At 41.7% G+C, this 22,235-nt stretch overlaps 1 protein-coding gene and 1 pseudogene across 1 annotated transcript; both read left to right on the forward strand.

Moving 5' to 3' along the window:
* Positions 1-15,189: 15,189 nt before the first annotated feature.
* LOC115753980 (cyanate hydratase) lies at positions 15,190-18,314 on the forward strand. Its single transcript, XM_030692852.2, has 4 exons — positions 15,190-15,529; positions 16,304-16,375; positions 16,974-17,082; positions 18,045-18,314. The coding sequence occupies exons 1-4, from the start codon at positions 15,252-15,254 to the stop codon at positions 18,066-18,068; spliced, it is 483 nt and encodes a 160-aa protein (XP_030548712.1). The 5' UTR covers positions 15,190-15,251; the 3' UTR covers positions 18,069-18,314.
* A 569-nt stretch (positions 18,315-18,883) lies between these two features.
* LOC115753961 lies at positions 18,884-20,504 on the forward strand (annotated as a pseudogene).
* The last annotated feature ends 1,731 nt before the right edge of the window (positions 20,505-22,235 follow it).

Here is a 22,235-nt window from a genome sequence, read left to right on the forward strand (position 1 = left end):
CACCCTCTCGGACGGTTAGTAGCTGGAGAGACGAAAACCGATCTGCTTATTTGAAAATTTGAAATAGGGTTTGAGCTCTGTAGGTACACTAGTTAACCTAGGTCCTCGGATGGCACCCTCTCGGACGGTTAGTAGCTGGAGAGACGAAAACCGATCTGCTTGTTTGAAAATTTGAAATAGGGTTTGAGCTTTGTAGGTACACTAGTCAACCTAGGTCCTCAGATGGCACCCTCTCGGACGGTTAGTAGCTGGAGAGACGAAAACCGATCTGCTTTTTAGATGGTGAGTCCCCGTATGGAGGATAGCCAATCTCTTTTAAATAGGTGAAACCCCTTTGTTACAAGGGTGAACCTCCCCCCTCGACGGTTAGTAGCTGGAGAGACGAAAGCCGATCCGCTTTTTAGATGGTGAGTCCCCGCATGGAGGATAGCCAATCTCTTTTAAATAGGTGAAACCCCTTTGTTACAAGGGTGAACCTCCCCCTCCGACGGTGAGTAGCTGGAGAGACGAAAGCCGATCCGCTTTTTAGATGGTGAGTCCCCGCATGGAGGATAGCCAATCCATTTTGAATAGGTGAAACCCCTTTGTTACAAGGGGGAACCTCTCTTCCAGACGGTGAGTAGCTGGAGAGACGAAAGCCGATCCGCTTTTTAGATGGTGAGTCCCCGCATGGAGGATAGCCAATCTCTTTTAAATAGGTGAAACCCCTTTGTTACAAGGGTGAACCTCCCTTTCGAACGGTGAGTAGCTGGAGAGACGAAAGCCGATCTGCTTTTTAGATGGTGAGTCCCCGCATGGAGGATAGCCAATCTCTTTTAAATAGGTGAAACCCTTTTGTTACAAGGGTGAACCTCCCCTTTCGGACGGTGAGTAGCTTCCTAGATGAAAGCCGATCTCGCCCTTTTTAAATGATGAATCCCTAGTGGATAGTCAAACCCATTTTAAATAGGTAAAACCCCTTTGTTACAAGGGTGAACCTTCCCCACAAATCTTCAAACCACCACTCAACACCGGACGGACGCTAACCATTGCAAAATCGCGCCAAACCGTTCACAGGTAATCCCGTACATTTAATTTTTCAACCTCGGATCAACAAATCTCAAACCATAGATAGGTGAGCTACAGGTAAGTCTCTCTCTCTTCTCATCTCTATTTCACATGAAATGAGCATAAATTGGAAATAATTCCCCACGGAGTCAGAGCTTTAAACCGCGAAGGAAAGGCAATTGGATGTCAAGACTAGTTCTTTAGATTTCTCCCCAGCAGAGTCGATTAAGGATCCAGGTGTCACCTTGTCTTTGAAAGCAACCTCTAACCGAGATTGCTTTCAAAGAGGGGCAGCTGTTGACACCCGATTTTTAATCAATTTTCTTTTAATTTTATTTTCCAAGATTTATCAAAAATTCACAAAAAATCAAAAAATTAAAAAATCAACATTGGAAGCCTTGGCCAAGCCTAAGGAACCAATTTGGAACAAAAAATAATTTTTCATATTTTTCGCATTTTTTTATATTTTCGAAAAATAGGAAAAATCTTTGAAAAATCATAAAAAAATACTTTTAGAGGTCACAAAAATACACAAAAATATCCAATATTTTTCTTTTAATTCCTTTTAATATTGACCTCAAGAAAAATTGAAAATCAAGTTCGATTTTGGGTGTTTCTTCACAACGCTTAAGGTTGAATTTGCACAAAAAATACCAATTGAGTCTTTTTATTTGCAATTTTTGCACATTTAGAGTCTAGACATTCAATTGTAGTCCTTTTGAACTTCAATTTGATCAATTACACCCTCAATTACGCGAATTGCATGAATTGGGCAAAATTTCTAAAGAATCTTGCAATTTAGTCCCTCAATTTCTCAATTTTTGAAATTACTTTTAATTGAGGGACTATCATAGTAAAATTGGATTGTCACCCTGTGTTTTCATGCATTTAAAACCGATTGGCATAGGTCTCATAGTCCAATTTGATCGAATTGACACTCAATTGAACTTTTCCCCAATTTGCCAATTTAGAAAATTTTGGGGCTTTTGTGCAAATTGATAGAATATTTTGGGCAAAAACACTTTTTTAGATAATATCCAGGCCCCTAATTGCAATTTTGAGGTTTAATTGCAAAAATTCCCGATCAATTGTGATTAATTTTGAAAATTATGGGAATTTCACATGCGAACAGTTCGGACCCGGTCTCGACCACGGTCGGACCCGGTCAAACCGGTCCAAACAGTGTCGTCTTCCCCAAATTCACCCGTGCCATTTGCAGGTTCAACGGTGGACTTCGATGATCAAATTGAAGCTCAATTCCAACCTAATTGGACTAATTGTTGTAGGGCTTTTGTTCTTCGGGGAAAGAGGCGTCGATCGCCACCGACGGTGGGGCCGGTCACCGCCGGAGCACGTCGGAATCGCCGGTCAAAGGCGCCGGCGTCCGAAAGTCAATATTTCCAAGTTTGAGTGCAATTCTCGTCCGTTTTGGCTCAACGGTAGGTCTAACGGACGGTGACGGAATCACAACCGATTCCGTCACCGTCCGGTGACCGAAAATCACGTGGCTAACACGTGATTGCCTCGCCGACTCAAGCACCCGACGCGCCAAGTTTTCAAATCCGAGTATAAAAGGCTGGGATGATTCTAGAACGAAAGAAGGGGGCTCATTCGGTTCTTCTCACAATAGAATAGAAATAGAGAGAGAGAGAGAAGGAAAGAGAGCTCACCTTCTCGCCCGAGCGATCGAAGGTTTGAGCTCGGTCTGCAAGTTCTTCGCGAGATCAATCCAAGCCGAATCAAGACCCGCAATCAAGTTCAACGACTTCGTATCAACTCAAGGATTCGTTCGCGCTAGCTCGGTCAAGTTGCAAGCTCCGGAATCGGTGAGTCGAACTTCCAATATCATCACTGTGCATCCATGGCGTCACACTTGTCCGAGCACGATCCTTGAAATTGTTGTGTACGTTTTTGTTCTGAAACTTCACTAATCACATCTGCACTTCCATTTTGCATCGATTTTCCACGAATACCTGCAATCGAGTCCGTCAACCTCAACCTTCATGGCCGAACAACGTCGAAGCTTGCCTAGGCGATTCTAGGCCAAACCAGGTCGATCTCGACTGCGGGTAAGGTTTCTAAACCTCCCTCGAGTGAATCCCGTGGCTGAATCGAATAGTTATGCTCTATTTCGTGTGATCGAGTTACGCCATTGTGAAACCGTGAAAGCTTGATATATGTTGATCCTGTGGGTGAAATTACTTAATCTTTGGATATGTTGATCGGGAAGTTTGAGCGAGTCGATCGCCGTTGGTCCGAGGTCATTCCGGCGAGATCTCGCCGTTAGATCTCGCCGGAGACTCCCGGCCGTTCATTTCCGGTCGTCGCGGCGAGGAAGAAGAAGCTGACGTGGCGTGGTCAAACGGTCGGCGGGCGACGTGTCATGTTCCGGTTGGTCCAAGTGGTCGCCGACTCGGCTCGGCCGTTGGCGCGACGAGCCGAGTCAGATCTGATCGGACGATCATCATAAATAGATGAGTTTAATTTCGAACCGTTAGATCTTCATTTTTGTATTTTAGATAATCAGATTATTTGTTAGAAAATAGGAAATATGAAAAGCAACGCCGTTTAGTCTAGGAGTTACGTCGTCGTTTTTGCTATATGAGGAATGAACGGTTGAGATCAAATCTGGAGTCAATCGTGACCGTTCATTGCTTTAACCGACACGGCACCGTTTTGCTTGAAGAGGATAAAGCGTCGTCATTTCTGGCTTCAAATAGGATAGACGGTCCAGATCTAGTTTAGTTTTAATCGTGGCCGTCCGTCTATTAGAGTGATGCGGCGTCGTTTAGTTTAATAGGGGTTGACGGCCGAGATGAAGTCCGGGAATGGAATCTAATCTTGGCCGTCCGTTCGATGTTAACATGCGACGTCGTTTTATGTTGAGTCGAGTCGACGGCTGAGATTGATTTTGAAATTGATCTCGGCCGTCCATTCATTTTCTTATATTTCGGATATTAGGAATTGGTATTAAAAAAATCAAAAAATATAGAATGTACATATACGTTGACGTTTTGTGTTGTGGATGGGTTCGATGTCCGGTCGGACCGGGTTGACCGGCCATTGACCGGTTTGACCCGGTCCGGTTCTTTAATAAAAAATAAAAAGAAATTTCCAAAAATTCAAAAAAATTGCAAAAATACTTAGAAAATTCAAAAAATTCCCGGATTTTCATAAAAAAATTTCTAAAAAATTCTAGATCGATTCGGGACTCATAAAGTCTGGATCAAAATTTTTTGAGACTTCGAGGGTCGATTAATTTCGATCCGGAAAATTCCTAATATTTTTAAAAAATAAACAAAAATTCCAAAAAAATAGAAAAAATTAGAAAAATTCCATAAAATCACAAAAAATGGGAAATGGCCACATTCAACTGGCCAAATTGAAATTTTGTGATTTTCGGGTCCCGAACTCCCAAAAATGACCATTCTACCCTTCCGGGCCTTCCACCCCAAATTTTTACCAAATCACCCCGACACCCAAATTTGATTTTTTGTGTGGGCCGATAGGGCCATTTTAGACATGTCAAACCTTGATTGATTGATTTGATTGCTTGTAATTGTTTTGATTGCGCATTTTAATTTTTGATTGTGATTGATTAGGATAGAAAATTCCCATCCGCATGAAAACTTAGAATTGTTAGGGCCTACCTCACCCGATATTACATCCGTATGAATTCTTAGGTTAGAAAAACGATCAACATCGGTAACCGAAAGGGCGTCAAATATGAAATTTGGCGTAACCAAGTCCTTGGACCCAAAATCTCTGGTTTTCGCGGAACCGAACGGTTTCTCCCGACCGCTCGGTAAGGTTTTCCGATCGTACCTTCCAATAAATCGATCGGTGGCGACTCCAAATTGCATGTACACATCGCACATGCCACCCGACCACACAAGGTCAATTTCGATATTCGATAAATTTTACCCGACATCGCGATTCGAGTAATGGGTCTTGGGAGGGATCCGCGATCCTAGAAAATACCCCGCCGACAACCGGGGTTATAAAAAGTTAAGGGATCGGCTCGTTAGCCCTATTACGCCCGGAAAAATTTCCGGAGGGTCGCGACAAGCTCCAAGACCCGTAGCCCCCGTACGCCGTTGCTGAACCCCGGTCGGCTAAGATCCATGGCCCCCATCCTTGACCCACACCTCGACCTCCTCCTTTTGGCTTTAGCCTCACCCGCAATTGCCAAGCTACCACCTCATAGCAAGCCGCCAACCCCGAGCTCCATGAACCCGAGCCACCGCCGCACGCCTCGCCCTCACTCGAGCTCACCTCGCCCGTTAAGAAACCCGCAAATCGGCGGCTACTCTGTCGATCCACGGCCCCGTCGCCACCTCCATCCACTATCATCATCATCTGCCCGCCGGCCGTCGACCCCGTTGACCCCGTCAACCGAGGCCTCGAGCCAAGGCTTCAACCCCGAAACCCCAACTCAATAGCCCCTTCTTCTTGTTGCTACCAGCCACCGTGGGCTGGCCCGAAGCGGAACTCCACGAGCCATCGTTGACCTATAAGCCACAGTGAACCGAGAACCCCTAAGCTGCCGCCACCGCCAAGTTGTTGCCGTGCCGCCCAAAACCCAAGATCCAAACCTAACCCTTGAGCCACCCGCCCGCTCCGTCGTCGAGTCGTCGTCGTGCCCACAAATTGTTCCCGTGGTCGCCCTCGTGCCGCCGCGCCCAAGTTGTCATCAAACGTCAATTAATTATGAGTTAGCCCCTAATCCTTGGTTAGGTCGCTAATTGCATTTAGGGATAGATGTAAATTGCGATTTAGGTGGTTAATTGTGGTCAGATTTAGTTAGTGAGTCGGATTAGGTTAAATGACCACGATTAAATAAGTTTGTCTGGTTAGTTAGGTGGACTATGGCTAATTGATTATTAGATCGTATTTGGTGATTGATTGTGATTGTTCGATTGCGAGCGAGTGATTGGCTAGAACCGAGTGGACGATGGATTATCGAACCGGTTGGGTAATAAAGGCTCCACTATGTGTAGTCGGATTAATTAATTACGATCGGCCTAAATAATTGCAGTCGAGATAGTTAATTATTAATTATTTATTTATTACTACCAAGTGGCTATTGGGTGTATTAATTGACTACCGAGTGTTATGAGTGCATATATATGTATTTATATGAGATGTGATCACCCCGTATCGGTTATAAAGTCTTGTGGATGAACTGTGCATTCATACGATCATATGTGGATCAAATTGCATATTTAAGCATGAAAATGGCCTTGCGGCGAGTCTTTAAGCATGATCGTGTGAGCATTCTTTAAGCACGTCCGTGTGAGCGTTCAACTAAATGCAAAAGATAAGAATTGATTGTTTGTTTGATGTGCTTATGTGGTCATATGATGGTTTCTCGACAAGCTCGTGCCGTGCCGATCAAAATCACACGACTTGTCAAATGCACGTTAATCCATGACACAGGTTTGATTGGATGTCGATACAACTTGTGACGCACCGATGCTCCTCATAGGAATACCTAATAGTTCAGTGCATAAGTAATGACCAATTGCCTAGTGTGCTAGGCACCAATTATCTATTGTGCGGGGCCGAATGGCCCTTAATAACCGGAATACGTATGGGGTCTATGCATGCAAGCCGTGGTATTACGGTTGTTTACCTTGATTGTCATGACTATTTAGTCGTGTCGAGTATTGCATTACGTGTGAACCAAAGTGTGGTAAGCTTGCATGTGATTGAGAATGTACTATTGGGTTGTGCCTACTTTTGTGATAGCTAGAGCGTTATATAGATCGCACGCTATTGATCCGTTATCGATTGTTGCTATATGTTTAGGTTGCCCTGAGCGAATCAACGCCTTAATCGGGCTTAAGCGTTGACTCATTGAGATTTATTTCTCACCCCATTATTGTTAACCTTTTTTAGGACCAAAGTATTGGAGGTTCAAAGAGACGTGTGGACGAGGGTGACATAATCCCTCTTTCGAAGTAGATAGGACATTAACCTTACGCAACCCACCTATCCTTTTATTGGTCTTAGGGAGCCACCCCGAAATATGGGGTTGTATAGTGTAGCAGCTCCGTAGGGTTAATAGGTATCTGCTAATGAAATGAAAATCTTTCGCGACTAAGTTGTCTGATGTACTTCCTACTTTTGTATCCCTGCTATTTGTTGTTGTTTGGGAGTTATATGTTTCCACATGTGCTTAATAAAGAGTCAAAAGGAATGGGTCGATGGCATGCTTGGGACGTCGTCCTTAGGACCTGAGGCGTTTTGGTAGGGTTGTGGCGTACCCGAGGATCGGGACATAACACAATCAAACGTGCATGATCTCATTTACAAAGCATATTAATATCCACAAATCAACGAGACAATCCAAATCACTCGAGAGTGGGCCTCGGGATCGGCCTTTGTATGGACACGTCGCGATTACCCATTTTAACCTAGTCGACTCACTTAAGGAAGGTTCGATTTTAAGGGTCCCATTTGATTACCCACATGTTATGCATCGATCCTAACATCCATCTATCAAATCACATGCAAAGGCACCTAATTAAACCATGCACTTAGGCTTTTCGAGCCTTAAACGCCAAACAATCACAAGAGACTTAGTGAGCCCACACAAGGATCACTTAGGGAATTGAATTGATCATGTTTAGGCTCAATTACCAATGAAGACAATGTCCGATTAAGACAATTCAAGCACTCAAAGAAAGCTTAAGAAATGATTGAACTTCATTAAGACCAATTTTTATGTTTTCTAATGCATTAACACGAAAAATACAAGTTAGACCCTCTTGTCCAAGAACATGCTCATGGAAAAATCAATAATCATAAATGCACGCACAAATTATGAAATTTTTTGTATGAATGGGAAAACATGTCATTGATAACTTTCATGTTTACACTTTTATTGAAAAAGCCTCCATTTTAAAGTGAAAAATCATATTTCATGAGCACTAAGCCGCAAAGCATAACATTAAATTCCACAAGAGTAGGCAAATTTCGAGATTAATCACAAATGTACACTTAATACGTTTAATTAATGCATCAAACTTTTCAGTCTACTAAATAAGACACTATGAACAACTTTCATTTTTTGTGATTTTGGAAATAAAGACTCTAAACAAGCAATTTTTTCAACTTAAGATAGACATGCACTAAATGAGACACGAACTCCAGAATAGTCACAGAAATGCACGATTTCATTAAATGCATTAAAAATATGAGACATGCATGAAAATTTTTGGATTTTTTTATATATTATGCATTAGAATGTTATGAACGACTTTTATGAGACATTTTTATGAAACAAAGTCTACAAAAATCCATGAAAAATCATGAAGCACTAAAGGTCAGGTCATAAAACTCAATCTCAAAGTCAAAACCACACATTCACAAATTCAAGCTTCAAACTACAAGACCCTTTTAACATAGCGAGAGGTGTCCATTTTGAGGCCATAATATATCAAATTAAAGCTCGAGACGTGCTCTATGAATTTTTAAAACACCAATCCACAAAATAGTTACGTTTGGACTCTCAAATCTACATTACAGCAAGATCGGACACACCGACCCAAGAACACAAACATGTCATAATGCACCATATAATCATCCGACACCCATAGGCATGCACAAAAAACATAGCAACATCATATCCACTAACTAATCAGCTATATCAATCAATTAAAGCCTCTGATTCACCTCATGGCTAGACTAATAATCCATTCTCCACATGCTAGTTCATAAGTTAAGATATTGAATCCAACCCCTTCACTGTTCATTACAAACCTTTATGGACCGAGTAGATGCACCAGAATGACAAAAGACTGTTGTAGGACGTCGTAATCGGAGAGAAATTGCCGATGAGGGTCGAAAATGGGCTCGCCAAGGTTAAGGGAGCACCGAACGCTGGTCATGGAGCCAAGGGGCTCTAGGCCTCCAACGGGGCTCGGCGAGCGGCGGTTCTGCGAGGGGTTGGTGCGAGGACGACGATTAGAGAGAGAGAGAGAGAGAGAGAGAGGAAGACGGTGGTGGTGGTTGGCCGAGAGGGGTTGCCGGTGAGGCGGTAGGGCGGCCTAAAGGTGACGGTGTCGGGCGGTGAGAGCCGAGAGAGAGAGAGAGAGAGAGAGCCCCTTTTTTCACCAAATGAGCCCCCTCTCCTTAGGATTTTCGGCCAACATGAGGTGAAAATGAGGGACCATTCTAGAATCCTATGAGTCATCATGCATAAATCCCTAGGTTGGTAATCCCTATAAATTCCTTATGTCACAAGAGGGAATATCCCTTATTCTCTTGACAACTCACCTATTTTGTCATCTTGTCTATTTCGTCTTGACATGAGAAGGTTCTAGAGCCTCTTGTGATAATCTTGATTAAGAAGACAATTAGCGCGATAACTAATGAGAATGACTATGCCCCAAAAAGGTGAAATAGGTTTGACCATGGTAAAATTAAAAAGCTTTTGAAATAAATGTCATGACAGGCTCTAAAAAGTGATGGGAAAAAGCTTAATTAATTACTCATTTTTTAGCTCGATTAAGGCATGAAATTTTATGATTTAGAGAAATTATGACTCAAATAGAATTTTTGTGAACTAAAATGGCTAAAATGTAATTCAAATTAAAATAAAAATACTGACTATTTTTCGGATTTTTATGGGCACAAATGCTATTTTTTTTCCTTTTTTGGGCTATTTCAAATTGCATAAATATTAAAAATTCGAAAAAAAAAGTGAAAATTATTTTTTGCTCAAAATTGGTTCTCTAGGCTTGGCCAAGGCCTCCAAAGTTGATTTTTTAATTTTATGATATTTTTAATTAATTTTATAAAATAAAAGGGATTAAAATCATGTGTCAACACCATCCATAGTCGAACAACAACGGACGATTACCACGATGGCTAATGGAATTGTAGGAAGAACCCAACCCATGTTCTCTCCTGTCGACTTCACAGATAAAATATAGGAGACATACCTTGGTAGGCATATTAAACATGACAGGAGTCCTATAATTAGCAAAATGGGGCACGGCGAAGGTTGTCCTGTGAACATATCGAAGAAAGAGATATCGTTTCTACTATGACTGTCGTAACGTGCCATACCAGAATGGCTAATTTGAAGAGTCCAGAGACAAAAAGGAACAAAGCTTTGTTGGTAAGGGAAAGTTCGTGGTATTGGCCGAATGAATACATGTAGAGAGAGTGCAACAGATGAACGTCTATCTCAACTTCGACGAATCAACTTCGTCTAATTTTTTTCAAGTTAAAATATATGAATAGAAATTGTTGATTATTACCTTCGCATAGACGGGAAGGTTCTCTGAACGAACCCAAACAAACTTAACGGTGTGTTGGTTTGAATGAAAGTGTCTTTCGAGAATCCATTTTCTAAACTTTCACCCATTTAATTCGCCTAAAACGGCAAGTTAACTAAAACTACTTTCCCGTCAATAAAATACTTATGCATATAATCAAGAAAGTGAGTTTCTCAATCTGAAGAGCTGAAGACATTTTCCGCAAATGCTCCCCTCGAACTTTTTAATATTTTATGATATTTTCTTTTCTCTTTTTCTTTTTATTTGTTTTTTCTTTTTTTCTTTTTCTTTCCCTCGGTGATGGCCGATGATCGGCCATAGGCATGGGCCGACAAGCTCGACCCGGCCTCGCCGGATCTGGCGAGCTCCGGCTATCTTGGCGAGTCTCGGCCTCAAGCTCGCTAGGTGAGGCTCGGCGTCACCGGTATTGAATCACTCGAAAACCCGTTTCCGTAGTCCGGTTTTCGATTTCTAGTCAAAAAATGGATCACCCAAGAATTGATCATCCCTAATTATATTCTCACTACCTTATTATGATTTCACCCTAGTTGAAGACCCCACCATGGTATGCGTCAATAAGACCACTAAAAGCCTTTGTGGCACTCGTGGTACGCAGAAGTCATGGGTGATCATCGGTCGGATGTTCCAGGCGAAATCAATTCCCAAGGTGTGACGGGCGGTGTGTATAGAGCTCGGGTACATATTCACTACAACATACCGATCCGTGATTACTTTACGGATTTCTTTTGCGATAAGAAGCTAGGGACGGTTTAGATTAAAGATGGTGTGCACACATTAAACATCACTTTGAGAAAGATCATAAATTTTGGTGAACCGGCTCGATATATGATTCAGTCAGAATTGTGTTTCGTGTCGGAATTATAACAAGACTTTTTTTTTTTTTTTATAGAAAGCTCTTGCGTTGAAGGCCCACGTCCGCAAGGCCGGTCTCAGTCTCTCTTTTCCTGGTGGTCATTCCGAGAAAATATTGGGTACCCACGGGGTGCCAGCACATTTTTACCCAGGTCCATTCATTTAACGACACGTGTTTAATGGACCCCACATTTCAGACTTTTAAGAAATCTCTCCCACTCTGACTTTCTCTCTTCCGTAAATACCCCTTCCTCTTTCTTCTTCCTCTGTCTTCCTCACCCACCTCCCACGGTTCCCCCCGCCCCCCCCAACACCAGACAAGCTCGGCGGCGAGATGCTCGATCTCCAGCATGCCGCCGCCTTCTTACTCCCCCGTACCAAGATCTCGGCCTCCGTCGACTACTCCGCAGAGATCTCAGTGGAAGGAAAGACCGACTTCCACAATCCATATAAACCAAGAATCGAATCGCAAAGAAAATATGAACACATTCATACATGGCAACAAAAATCAAAGAAAAGATCTCTGAATTATTACATTTTCTTCTTTCGCGAACGATTTAGCAAAAAAAAACAAAAAAAATCGCACAAGGCCCCTCTATTTCTAAGGTGTGTATTGGCGAAGATGATGTGGGAAGACGGTTTTCCGTCGGCGAGCCCCGAGCAAGAGTCTCCCCTTAATTTCAACTTATTCTCTCTCCTATCCAAACCCAAGGTACTACGAGTTCCTGGACCTTGTTGATGGAGGAATTCACTGTTCCCAGTGTTTTGTTAGGGCTCCTCCTTTGCCTTCGCTTGGTGATTCGTCGGAGGCGACGGCGAAGGCGATGTACGAGGCGGCGGCGTGGTTTCTTCACCACAGAGCAGTGCGTCGTCGCAGGCGTGAATGAGAAGGAAAGAGCGAGTTGGATAACCATGAAGATTTCGGCCTCTGTTTCTGAAGGAAAGAGAAAGAGCATCGGAGAAGACAGATGAAGCGAGAGAAGGTGGAGGGGTGTTTACGGAAGAGGGAAAGTGAGCGAGGGAGAGTTTGCTGAAAAATCTTAAATTTGGGCCCCATTAAACACGCGTCGCTCAATGAATGGACCTGGGTAAAAATGAGCTGGCACCCCGTGGGTACCCAATATTTTCTCGGTCATTCCATGTTTCGAAGGATTGCCTTCCCCATTCATCTGATATTTTTCTATCTCGTATGCAGCTGGACACCGGGGGCAAGTTTGGAAAAGGACTATAGTGGGAGAAATCGTCCAATGAAACCTAAACATATATTGTACAAATTTTTAATTCAACTTTAAATTTTTTAATTTTATCAATTTATCCTAAATTTTTACATAAAATTCCAACGTGATAATTCTAACCAATCATCGACGTAGCAGCGGTGACTGAACCTCCACATACACCTCCTATTTATATGAATACCAACCATACATTGTTGCACTTATATCTATTTGACACAAATAGACATGATATCAAAACTCTATTCTATTGATTAAATAAATCAATTTACCAAAATTAAAAATTGTACACGTAGCAAAGTCTTTACATTTTTACACACTTTTTTTTTTGGTAACCAAAAAAAAAAATTTAAGAGACTATTACTTCGTGTTTTCTTTTTTCATTGTTTGTTAATTTATACAGAAAAAGTCCGTCATTTCAATTTACGTTAAATTTGGCATAATCGGGATGGTCTTATTCAACTCGCTTGCACTATGAACATTTAAACTGCTCATGGTATTTACTTTACGTTCAAATATGAAATCAAAGAAATTTTAAAAATAAAAATTCTTTGATTTTGACAAAAATGTGGACTAGATTGCAAACATCAAATATAAACTTACTGGATTTATATGGAATCTTGTCCTCATACGTTAAAACTTACTTATGTGTTAAAACTAAATCAATACAAATGACATACGAAATAGGGGTGAGCAAACTGGACCGGACCGACACGGACCGGCCCGGGACCGAACCGGACCGGGCGGGTCGATCCCGTCCTTGAGAGGGGCGGTCCAGTCCCCGGTCCCAATAAATGAAACCGGTAACCGGGCGGTCCAGTCCTCGGCTCTAGGTGGATGGGACCGGCCCGGACCGCCCGACCAGACCACCTATAATATATATAATTAAACAAAATGAAACTTTCATTTGTTTTCAATGTTCATTTCTTAAGCCATTTTCATTGTTAGGCTATACATTCTTGAAATTGGGACAACCCCTCAATGTTATGAGTGCGATATATCCTATTTATTATCGTCTTTTCCAGTGCATTGTGTGGTGAGTATACGCCGGCATGTTCTTTCCAGAAAGACATGATTTAATCGGTTTATTTAATATAGTGGTAGCAATTCCTTACTGTTCATGCATTTCGGTTGTTCATTTCAATGAGTAATCATGTATTTTGTTTCGATACACTGCTTGGATGTGGAATTCGTTTAGTGAACAACATTACTATTAGTATGTCTTCGCCGGCTAAGTTTTTTCGATTACGCCTTTTATATATTTCTATTGTGTTAACGGTTAGACCAATGTCATTGTTAAACCTACCATTATGTGAAGACACACCTTCATTATGAATGTGAGCAAACTAGACCAGGCGTGTTTTTTTATTCAACCGGGGTATAGATTGTAATTTAACATGTAATCAAAGCATATCATATTTCAAGGGCTAGCTTTTAACGATCCCCTTGGGTCGGGACCAGGATCGGACTTGACCGCCGATCCCGCCCCGGTCCCGTCCTTGGTCTCAAAAATTTGGGAACCAAGACTATCGGTCCGATCCCCGGTTCCATACCAAGATTGGACCGGCCCGGACCATGCACACCCCTAATACGAAAGAAAAGGCAAAAATACATTAGGAGTGTCAATATTTATGTATGACGCCCATTTTTTTTTTTTTTGTAAGACATACGACACCCATTTTAGTGCTAATTGTTTTGACAAACGGTTATTTTAGTGCCAACTCTGGTGAGCTTCGCCGTAAATCTGTCGTGGCATATGTGTGGCTCGCCCGAGTATCCTAGTCAGTAAAAAAAATGAAAAATCAATAAAAAAAAATCCATGTAATATTAAAAAAAGTTAAAGTAATCTAAAAAACTAAAAATAAGCTAAAATTTTTTTAAAAAAAAGTTAAGTTGCAGAAGCAAGGGCTCACATAGCCCTCGCCGCTAACCACCATCATCGGCCGGCAACGGGTGGTGGGATGCTCGAGGGGAGGTGGGGTCACGGAGCCCCGGCAACAACTCGTCGAGGCCTCGCAGACCCCACGGTGAGGCTTGACCTCGCGTAGTCGGCAATGCACGGCCGTGATCGGCCGAGGCCTCGCAGACCCCATGGAGAGGCGCGGCCTCGCCCACTCTGCGAGGCTTCAACAAGGGTCATTAGGGCTCTGCGAGACCCCCCCCGGAGCACCCTCCACCCATCGCCAGCAGACGATTGTGGGCGGTGGCGTTGGGGGCTCACGGCTCTCGCCGCTGCAATTACAAGTTTGTGTGTGTGCGTGTGTTTTTTTTTTAAAAATTTTTTAAGTCATTTTTTGTTTAATTTTAATTTTTTAAAAAAATTAACTTAATTTTTAGTTTAAAAGTCCACGTGGCGTTCACATGGACTGAATTTTAAAAGAAAAATTGCCACGTGGACAGACTTTTTAAAAAAAGTTCCACATAATATTAGGAAATAAAAAAAATGTCATTTGTACTGTTTCGTCGGAATGAACACCTAAGTGATCATTTTTTGCCGGAATTGACATTTAAATGATCGTTTTTTTCTTTGATTTGATACTTAAGTGATCCAAAAAAATATTAATATTAAAGTGAGTGACGTATGTAAATATTAGCATTCATGCTTTACTTTGCCGAAAAAAAACAAAGTGATGAAAAATGAGAAAGAAATTTTCAAACTCAGATGCATCATTCTAAGAATATTTTCTGAATGAATAGAAAAACAACAATAAATAAATAAATAAATAAAGGGGGGAGAGAAGAAGAAGAAGACGTCACGTAGCTAACTAGCGATAATTGTATGCTCTGTGCCATTATTTGAGTGTGGGAGATGGAGGCGAGCAACAGCAGCAAAGCCACCATGGTGGGTCGGCTACAAGCGGCGAAGCACAAGTCCGGCAAGTCGTTCAATCAGATAGCGCAAGAGACCGGCCTCACCAACGTCTACGTGGCTCAGCTGCTGAAACGGCAGGCCCAGCTGAAGCCCGACACTGCCCCGAAGCTCCGGGCGGCCCTGCCCGACCTGCCGGAGGACCTCCTCTGTGAGATGATGAAGCCTCCCATGAGGTCCTACGACCCAAATTTGATTCAAGAACCTACCGTTTACAGGTCCCCTTTTCATTATTACTTGTTCCTTATGCTCGAAATTTCTCTTTTTTTTCAGTAATTATTTTTTGAATTATCTTAGTTAATCTATGTGGCTTTGTGCTTTGAAGGATATGGGTCTTCGATTCTTTAAATTTCAGATGACGGGTCATTCGGTTGTGTCACGAACGAATTTAACCATGAGCTGTATTTTGTTCCTAGCATATTCTAGGATTGTAGTGCGGCCATGTCCATCCCTTCATGGATTGTTGTTTATCTGATGTAAGATGTAGATGAATCGGTTTGAAGTGCAATGCTTAGCACGGTGTAGATTGATTCAGAGTTGAAGCAAAAAAGCTCTAGCTATCAACTGAAGTGGTAGTTCCAGCTATCTGGTGTTGACAGTTGATTTGATTCATGACTTGCTCTTTGCGGGAGACTACTCTGTTTAAGCTTTGTCTGCGTCTGGAAACTGAGTTGGGCTCGACAGAACAGTCTTGATTCTTGAACTACAAGCAAACTTCGTGTTTGTCTCTGATTAAGGATGTTCTTTGATGATCGTTCATAGTGAAAGGCAGCCTGTTTAGGCTGTGGAATTTCATAGAACACCAGATGAGGTTATTTCGACTTTTCTCTTGTCTGAAGCTGTGGTTTCAGGAGATACAACCAGAAAACTCGCCAATCCGAACCTCACTTTTTTTGCGATTGATTTATAGTATAGATAGTCTGTGATGCTGACCAGAATCTTGGCAATGGCTAATGCTTTAATTTCTACTTCTTTGGCTATCGGATTCCCAGGCTGAATGAGGCGGTGATGCATTTCGGAGAAAGCATCAAGGAAGTTATAAACGAAGAGTTTGGTGATGGCATGTGAGTCTACATTCCTAACTGTATCATTCTCTTTGTGGAAACCTGCGTCTTTGTCCATGCACAAATCATTTGTTCTAGTACGATGAAATTTGACCTTAGTGTCTGCATAGGTATGATAATGGCATGATTTTAGCCCCTCTATTAGGTCTCCTGATGAACGAGCCTGTAAGTAGCTCAATGTTGGATGTACACAATCCATTTGTGGGTATGAAAACAGGAAGTGGGTAGGTTGGAATGATGCACGCCCCGAGCAATGATAACAGTCATCAGCTTGAAATAGGACTGTTCTATTATTGACCTGCCAATGTCTTATGATGGGTCCCCACTTCAGTGAAAATCATGTAATTTATATTTGTGAAAAATTGATACGAGATTCTGTGTAGAACGTTCAAATGATACAAAATACCTTTCCTTGGTTTGCTTGGTTGAGTTGACCAGTAAGACGATCTAAGAAGCAGCCTCGCTGCTGGTCTCATGCGATGATTATTCCTCATCGAGGGGACAAAAAATAGCATATTAGGAACTGGGATGTTTATCTATTTCAGCTTTGTTCAATTGTTAACCCATTGAATTTATTTCCATTTACGTTCTTTTGCAGAATGTCGGCCATAGATTTCTACTGCTCGGTTGACAAAGTCAAAGGTGTGGATGGGAAGGACCGTGTTGTTCTGACATTTGACGGGAAGTATTTGCCTTACACTGAGCAGGTTAGTTGGTGTCAATCCTGTAGGCTAACGATGAGATGATGCAAGTAATATCTGGGTTTCCGTAGCAATTGATGCGTTATGATGCTTTCCACAAGCAATGGAACAGTAGCACCTTCTTTTCCTTTCAAGCTCACATAAATCACAGTAATATCTGGGTTTCCATAGCAATTGACAGGAGTCAAATACATATTCACTACTTTACGAAATGCCTATGGAAATAATCTCTCTTCTGTTGAATGCGAATTCCAAATTTAAGTACGTATTTGGTTTGCTGCAAACTGTTGACATACAGCAAAAAGAAATCTAAAAGGTCTTTTTTTCCTTTGCCTTTTGGATAACAAGGATAGAATTGGTGACTGCCCGGCCACCTAATTCCCACTACTTAGTTACCTTTGCCATGAGCATAGGCTGGTTGGGGAAGTTGGTAAATGTTGTTATTCTTCAGAAAGTTTTACCGATTAGAATGTTTTCTTAGGTGCATCCTCTTCTTGTTCCGCTTTCTTTTGAATTGGGTAAGGTTCACTGCAATATGCGCCTTTCTCAACCTAAAGGTATTGTCTCTCTTAAAGAGGAAGACACGCTGGCAAGTTTGATTCGGACAAAGAACCAGACATGGTTCACCTACATAAACATGCACTTGCTCGTTCGGAGCAGGTTTAATGACCAAATTATAGGCAGTCAAGCGAAAAACTATGGCGGTCCCTCTCACATTGTAATTACAATTATTCATGAGGTCTCTAGTGATAGGTTTATAGACCTCGGAGGAAAAGGGAGTGCGTGATTCACACTACTGGCTTTTAACTTCAGCATTTGCGGTGCAATAAGTTAAGCAATGGCCATATTCTGACACATTCAGTTCTACAAAAATGATTGGACGTCTTCTAAATTGGCATGATCTAAACATGTTTGCACTTGCATCTATACTATGATCAGGTCACATGTTGGAAATTGTTTTCTCGCAGAAATCGGAGCATATGGTTTCCTGACTACACTTGCATGGAGAAAAATGAATATGCAAGCAACGGGTCTAGCAGGGCAAAGCTCTTTAAGGGAAAAAATAAGGTTTCCTCGTCTACACTGTTGGGAATTGCCCTTAGGCTTTGTCGTGTATGTAATAACATACTCCTCTAACAATGTTGTGCTGTGTATTTAAGCTGCAATACGAGGAAGAATATTTTATCAGATGACACCTCTTCAGCTGATACCTATAGAATCATTGGATTGATCCTTGAGGCGATTTTTTTTTTTTTCGTGGCATAGCTCGGTATCTATGCTTGTTCGAGGAGTCTGTTGATTCCGTTGGTAACTGCAGGTCAAGTCGTCGCGATAGTTTGTCGAACTTTCCGTGAAAAGAATCGCGCAGATTTCATGCCTTCAGGAAAAGTTCCGACGATAATGCCAAAACAGCAGTGAATGAATTTACCCTTCTTGTGCAGGTAAAAATGAAGCTCTTCTTAATTGGAGTTTCGACAATCCATAGTCTGGATTATGTCTTTGCTTGTTCTTTACCTAAAAAGGTTGACAATTTTTCATTTTCCACATTGAAAAAGTACGGTATCGAATCGTTATTAGCAGGGCGATGGAATCCGTTCTTATGATTCGATAATGCGGGGTGCGCGCAACATCCATTTAAACATGCGCATACATCTGTTATGCCCAAAATGCTATTTCCATAGAAGCTTAGGATCTTTCAATCTTTTTCTTTTGAGCAAAAACAACTTGCCTAAGCCTAAGAACACCACCCCACGGTGAGGAAAGGAAAGCAACGTTGGAGTTTCAAAGTTAAAAATCTGAGATCATCTGCCCTCCTCTTCCATCGCGCTCGCGACTACCTCCACCAGCCTCAACAGAACATGGTTTGCTTCGGGCCAGCATTTCGTGACCCCATCCCATACCTCCACTTGCTCGCCAGCGAACTCCGACGTGACCTCCCGCATGTAATTTCCTCCGGAGATGGCGCCTCTGTTTCCGGGCTGCAATTACCGGCATTGGCTCATCGTCATGGATAAGCCTGGTGGCGATGGAGCTACGAAGCAGCAGATGATTGACTGTTACGTTGAAACCCTTGCTAAAGTTGCTGGCAGGTTATGAGGTCCGCGTTCTCTTCTCATTCTTACTTGTGGTTTGTGCTAATCTTATGCAAATGAATGTTTTTGAAGCTTACAGCAGTTGTAAGCTTTTGTCTTCGTGGTTTTCTATGATGATGTCTGAATGCTCGACATTTTTTTTTTCCCTGTTTGGTTTTTATTTGGAAGATTTTGTTGACTGTCCACGCTGCTTTGTTTGTAAATGGCTACAGTGAAGAGGAAGCAAATAAGAAGATATACAAATGTCTGCTTTAAGAGATACTTTGGTTTTGGGTGTGAGATTGAAGAGGAGAACATCCGACAAGCTCGAAGGTTGCTTCATTTGTTCCTTTTCCATTCCTCTTAATGTCTTTTCTAAGTTGTGCTACTTATTTTTTATCTCCTAAAAGCCATGAATAATTTCTTTCGACAGGGTTGCGTGTGGGTGTTGTTTGCGACTCCGGACTCGTATGTTGATCCTGAATACAAGGATTATGGTGGTAAGGCTCGTTTGTTCTGCTTTTATGTATGAGTTGAAGGTTCACTCGTATTGGCACCTTCCCGGCTACCTTACATCACCTTTTACCTGCACCTGCAATGCAAACACAAACTTCGTTCAGCTTATATCCTAGCTTGTACATTAATAGGTTTCAATAGTTTTGGCAGGTACCCATTTGTCTTTTATGAATGACTTGAGGTGTACAGCGTAACACCCTCCTTAAGGAATGGTTCTCTGGACTCTTCTTAATTGTCTGGAACTTGATAGCAAGTCTTATTTTTTCGAACACAAGCATGGATAATGATAACCTATTATTACCTTTTTGCTCAATGTTATGCATTCTTGTTACAATGGACAAAGAGGTTTAGGCCCACGAGCATTCTCAACAAGCGTACTAGTCCATCTTGGCAAAGCTACAAATTTTAATGGCAATATGTAGCTTTGAATGTGAGTGAATGTCTCTCGTAAGTGTTCTATGCTTTCTTCTTTTACTGGAGCTTTAGATTGGTGAAGGTGAAACTTATATGCTTCGAAGTTCTTAGGTCCGGGCCAATCAACTGAATTTGTTGACTCTTTGGCTAATCTAGCGATTCTTCGAGTAGTCTCATTCTGAATGTGTACGAAATGTGTGATTCATACGCTATGTTATCTGATGGTCATTCTTGAGATGCAATTTAGTACTAGTTTTCGGGGCAGAAATGTCCCTGGGTTGAACATAATTAGGATTGATATTCATGTCTCATCTTAAGCAAAACTTTAACTTTAAGCAGGGGGTCTTAGATTTTTACTTTTTAACCGTAAATTAGGTTATATAAAAGCTGATACTTACAGATTGCCAGAGGCCATGGGAGTAAATTGTGGTATTAAAGCAGCTCAGCTGCATTCTTGACACAGAGACAGGTGTGTACACGCTCACAAACATTGACACGTGCTTCCCTTGGAATGATCTTTTCGTTCGCATGCGTGCGGCTCATCACTTCTTTATGTGAATATAAAGCAGTTCATGTCATATCCAATGTGAATGAATTTGGACAATTCATGGATGGTCGCTAGTATGTGTTTTTCCCCAGTTGTCTGCAGTCCATCTTGGCAAAGCTAATAGTCTTAAACGGGCCATGTCTAGCTTTGAATGCTAATGGACTCACATTAATATTCATTCATCACCTGTTCTGCACTTCTCTGTGTGTGGAGCTGCAGAATCATTGGAATGAAATATACAGAACTACATTGCAGGTTGTTTTGTTTGAGAGTGCGAGCTTCCCAATGTAATCAGAAAATTTTATTTTTCTTAGTGGTTGTCTAGAGCAAAAATTTGCTTTGTATAGAGCAAAAATTTTCGTGCTCGAGTTTCTTGCTCTCAGTTGGTAAATTTGCATCAGGCCTGATGTTTCCAGGACCTTTCTTGTGTGGTTGATAAAGATGTACATATGGCATGTGGGTTCAGTGTTTTCCTACATGGAGCCAGACTCATGGGAACGTATGGGAAAGGATAGGCTGCTGGATGGTCTGATTACATGTTCACTTCAAGGCATTTCGACCGCGGATAAGGTCTCGGCCTTGTGCGGAGGCCATCCGATTCGAGGTTCGAGGCGGACATCATCTCGTCGGAAAGATCGGGAGACGCTGTCGAGCAGCCTTAGATTGGCATATGCCTAACAAAGTGACAATGGTACACAGAAGTCGTTTATCCATTTATTCTATGTTAAAGTGATGGATTCTTTACACTTCAAAGAAATTCGAATAACTTAATGACAAAATCCAATTTTTTTTTTTTTAACTAGGCAGACAAAATCATCCTTCATGATTTTATTTTTTCACTATCTCCTTAATTTTTTTTTTTCGATAGTGAATTTCCTTCAAGATGGACTTGTAACTTTTTAGAATATAACAATTAACCTCTTCTTCACCATCTCTTCGTCGCTTCTATGTTGAAGGGTCGCTTTTATAGTAAATTGTTTGATTAGTCTGGAAAGATCAAGTCGGAAAATATCGAGAACGTATCTCGCATTTCATCTGATGATCATGTACATACCTCTACTTTTGAGAATACTAATTATTTTTTTTGAGTTTTACTTTTAAATACCACTTTGCATATACACATTTATTACCGTTGCCTTCCTATCCCGAGTTTTCGCACCTAGACATAGCCAAATTGAACTGGGGCCTAGAACCTGCTCGTTGACCGGCCAAGAACCAGCCCATTGACCGGGCTCACGGTTCCAACCCTGTTTTTAAATAAAAAAAAAAAAGGAGAAGGCTCGGGAAAAAAGAGCCATTGGGCCTAGGAACCGGTGGTTCCGAACCGGAACCGGCGGTTCCACTTTTTTTGGGAACCGGATCCGATCACATCTATTTGCACGTATCTCAGACGGTCTAAAACCATCTAAAAACCATACAATCAAAACCTTAAGCAATATAACGAGTTTGCAAGGAGGGGCATTCTGATCTTTTCGATGCGAGGTGTGTGGATGGTATTTGCAAAAATAGAAATATGCAAGTGCTCATTAGGTGAAAAGTGAGTATGTTCAAAGAATTGGTATTTTTCTACCGTCATCGATACATTTTTACACTGAGCATATAAGAAATTA

The sequence above is a fragment of the Rhodamnia argentea genome, chromosome 1 (genome assembly GCF_020921035.1).
Source record: "Rhodamnia argentea isolate NSW1041297 chromosome 1, ASM2092103v1, whole genome shotgun sequence".
In the NCBI taxonomy this organism is placed as follows: Eukaryota; Viridiplantae; Streptophyta; class Magnoliopsida; order Myrtales; family Myrtaceae; genus Rhodamnia; species Rhodamnia argentea.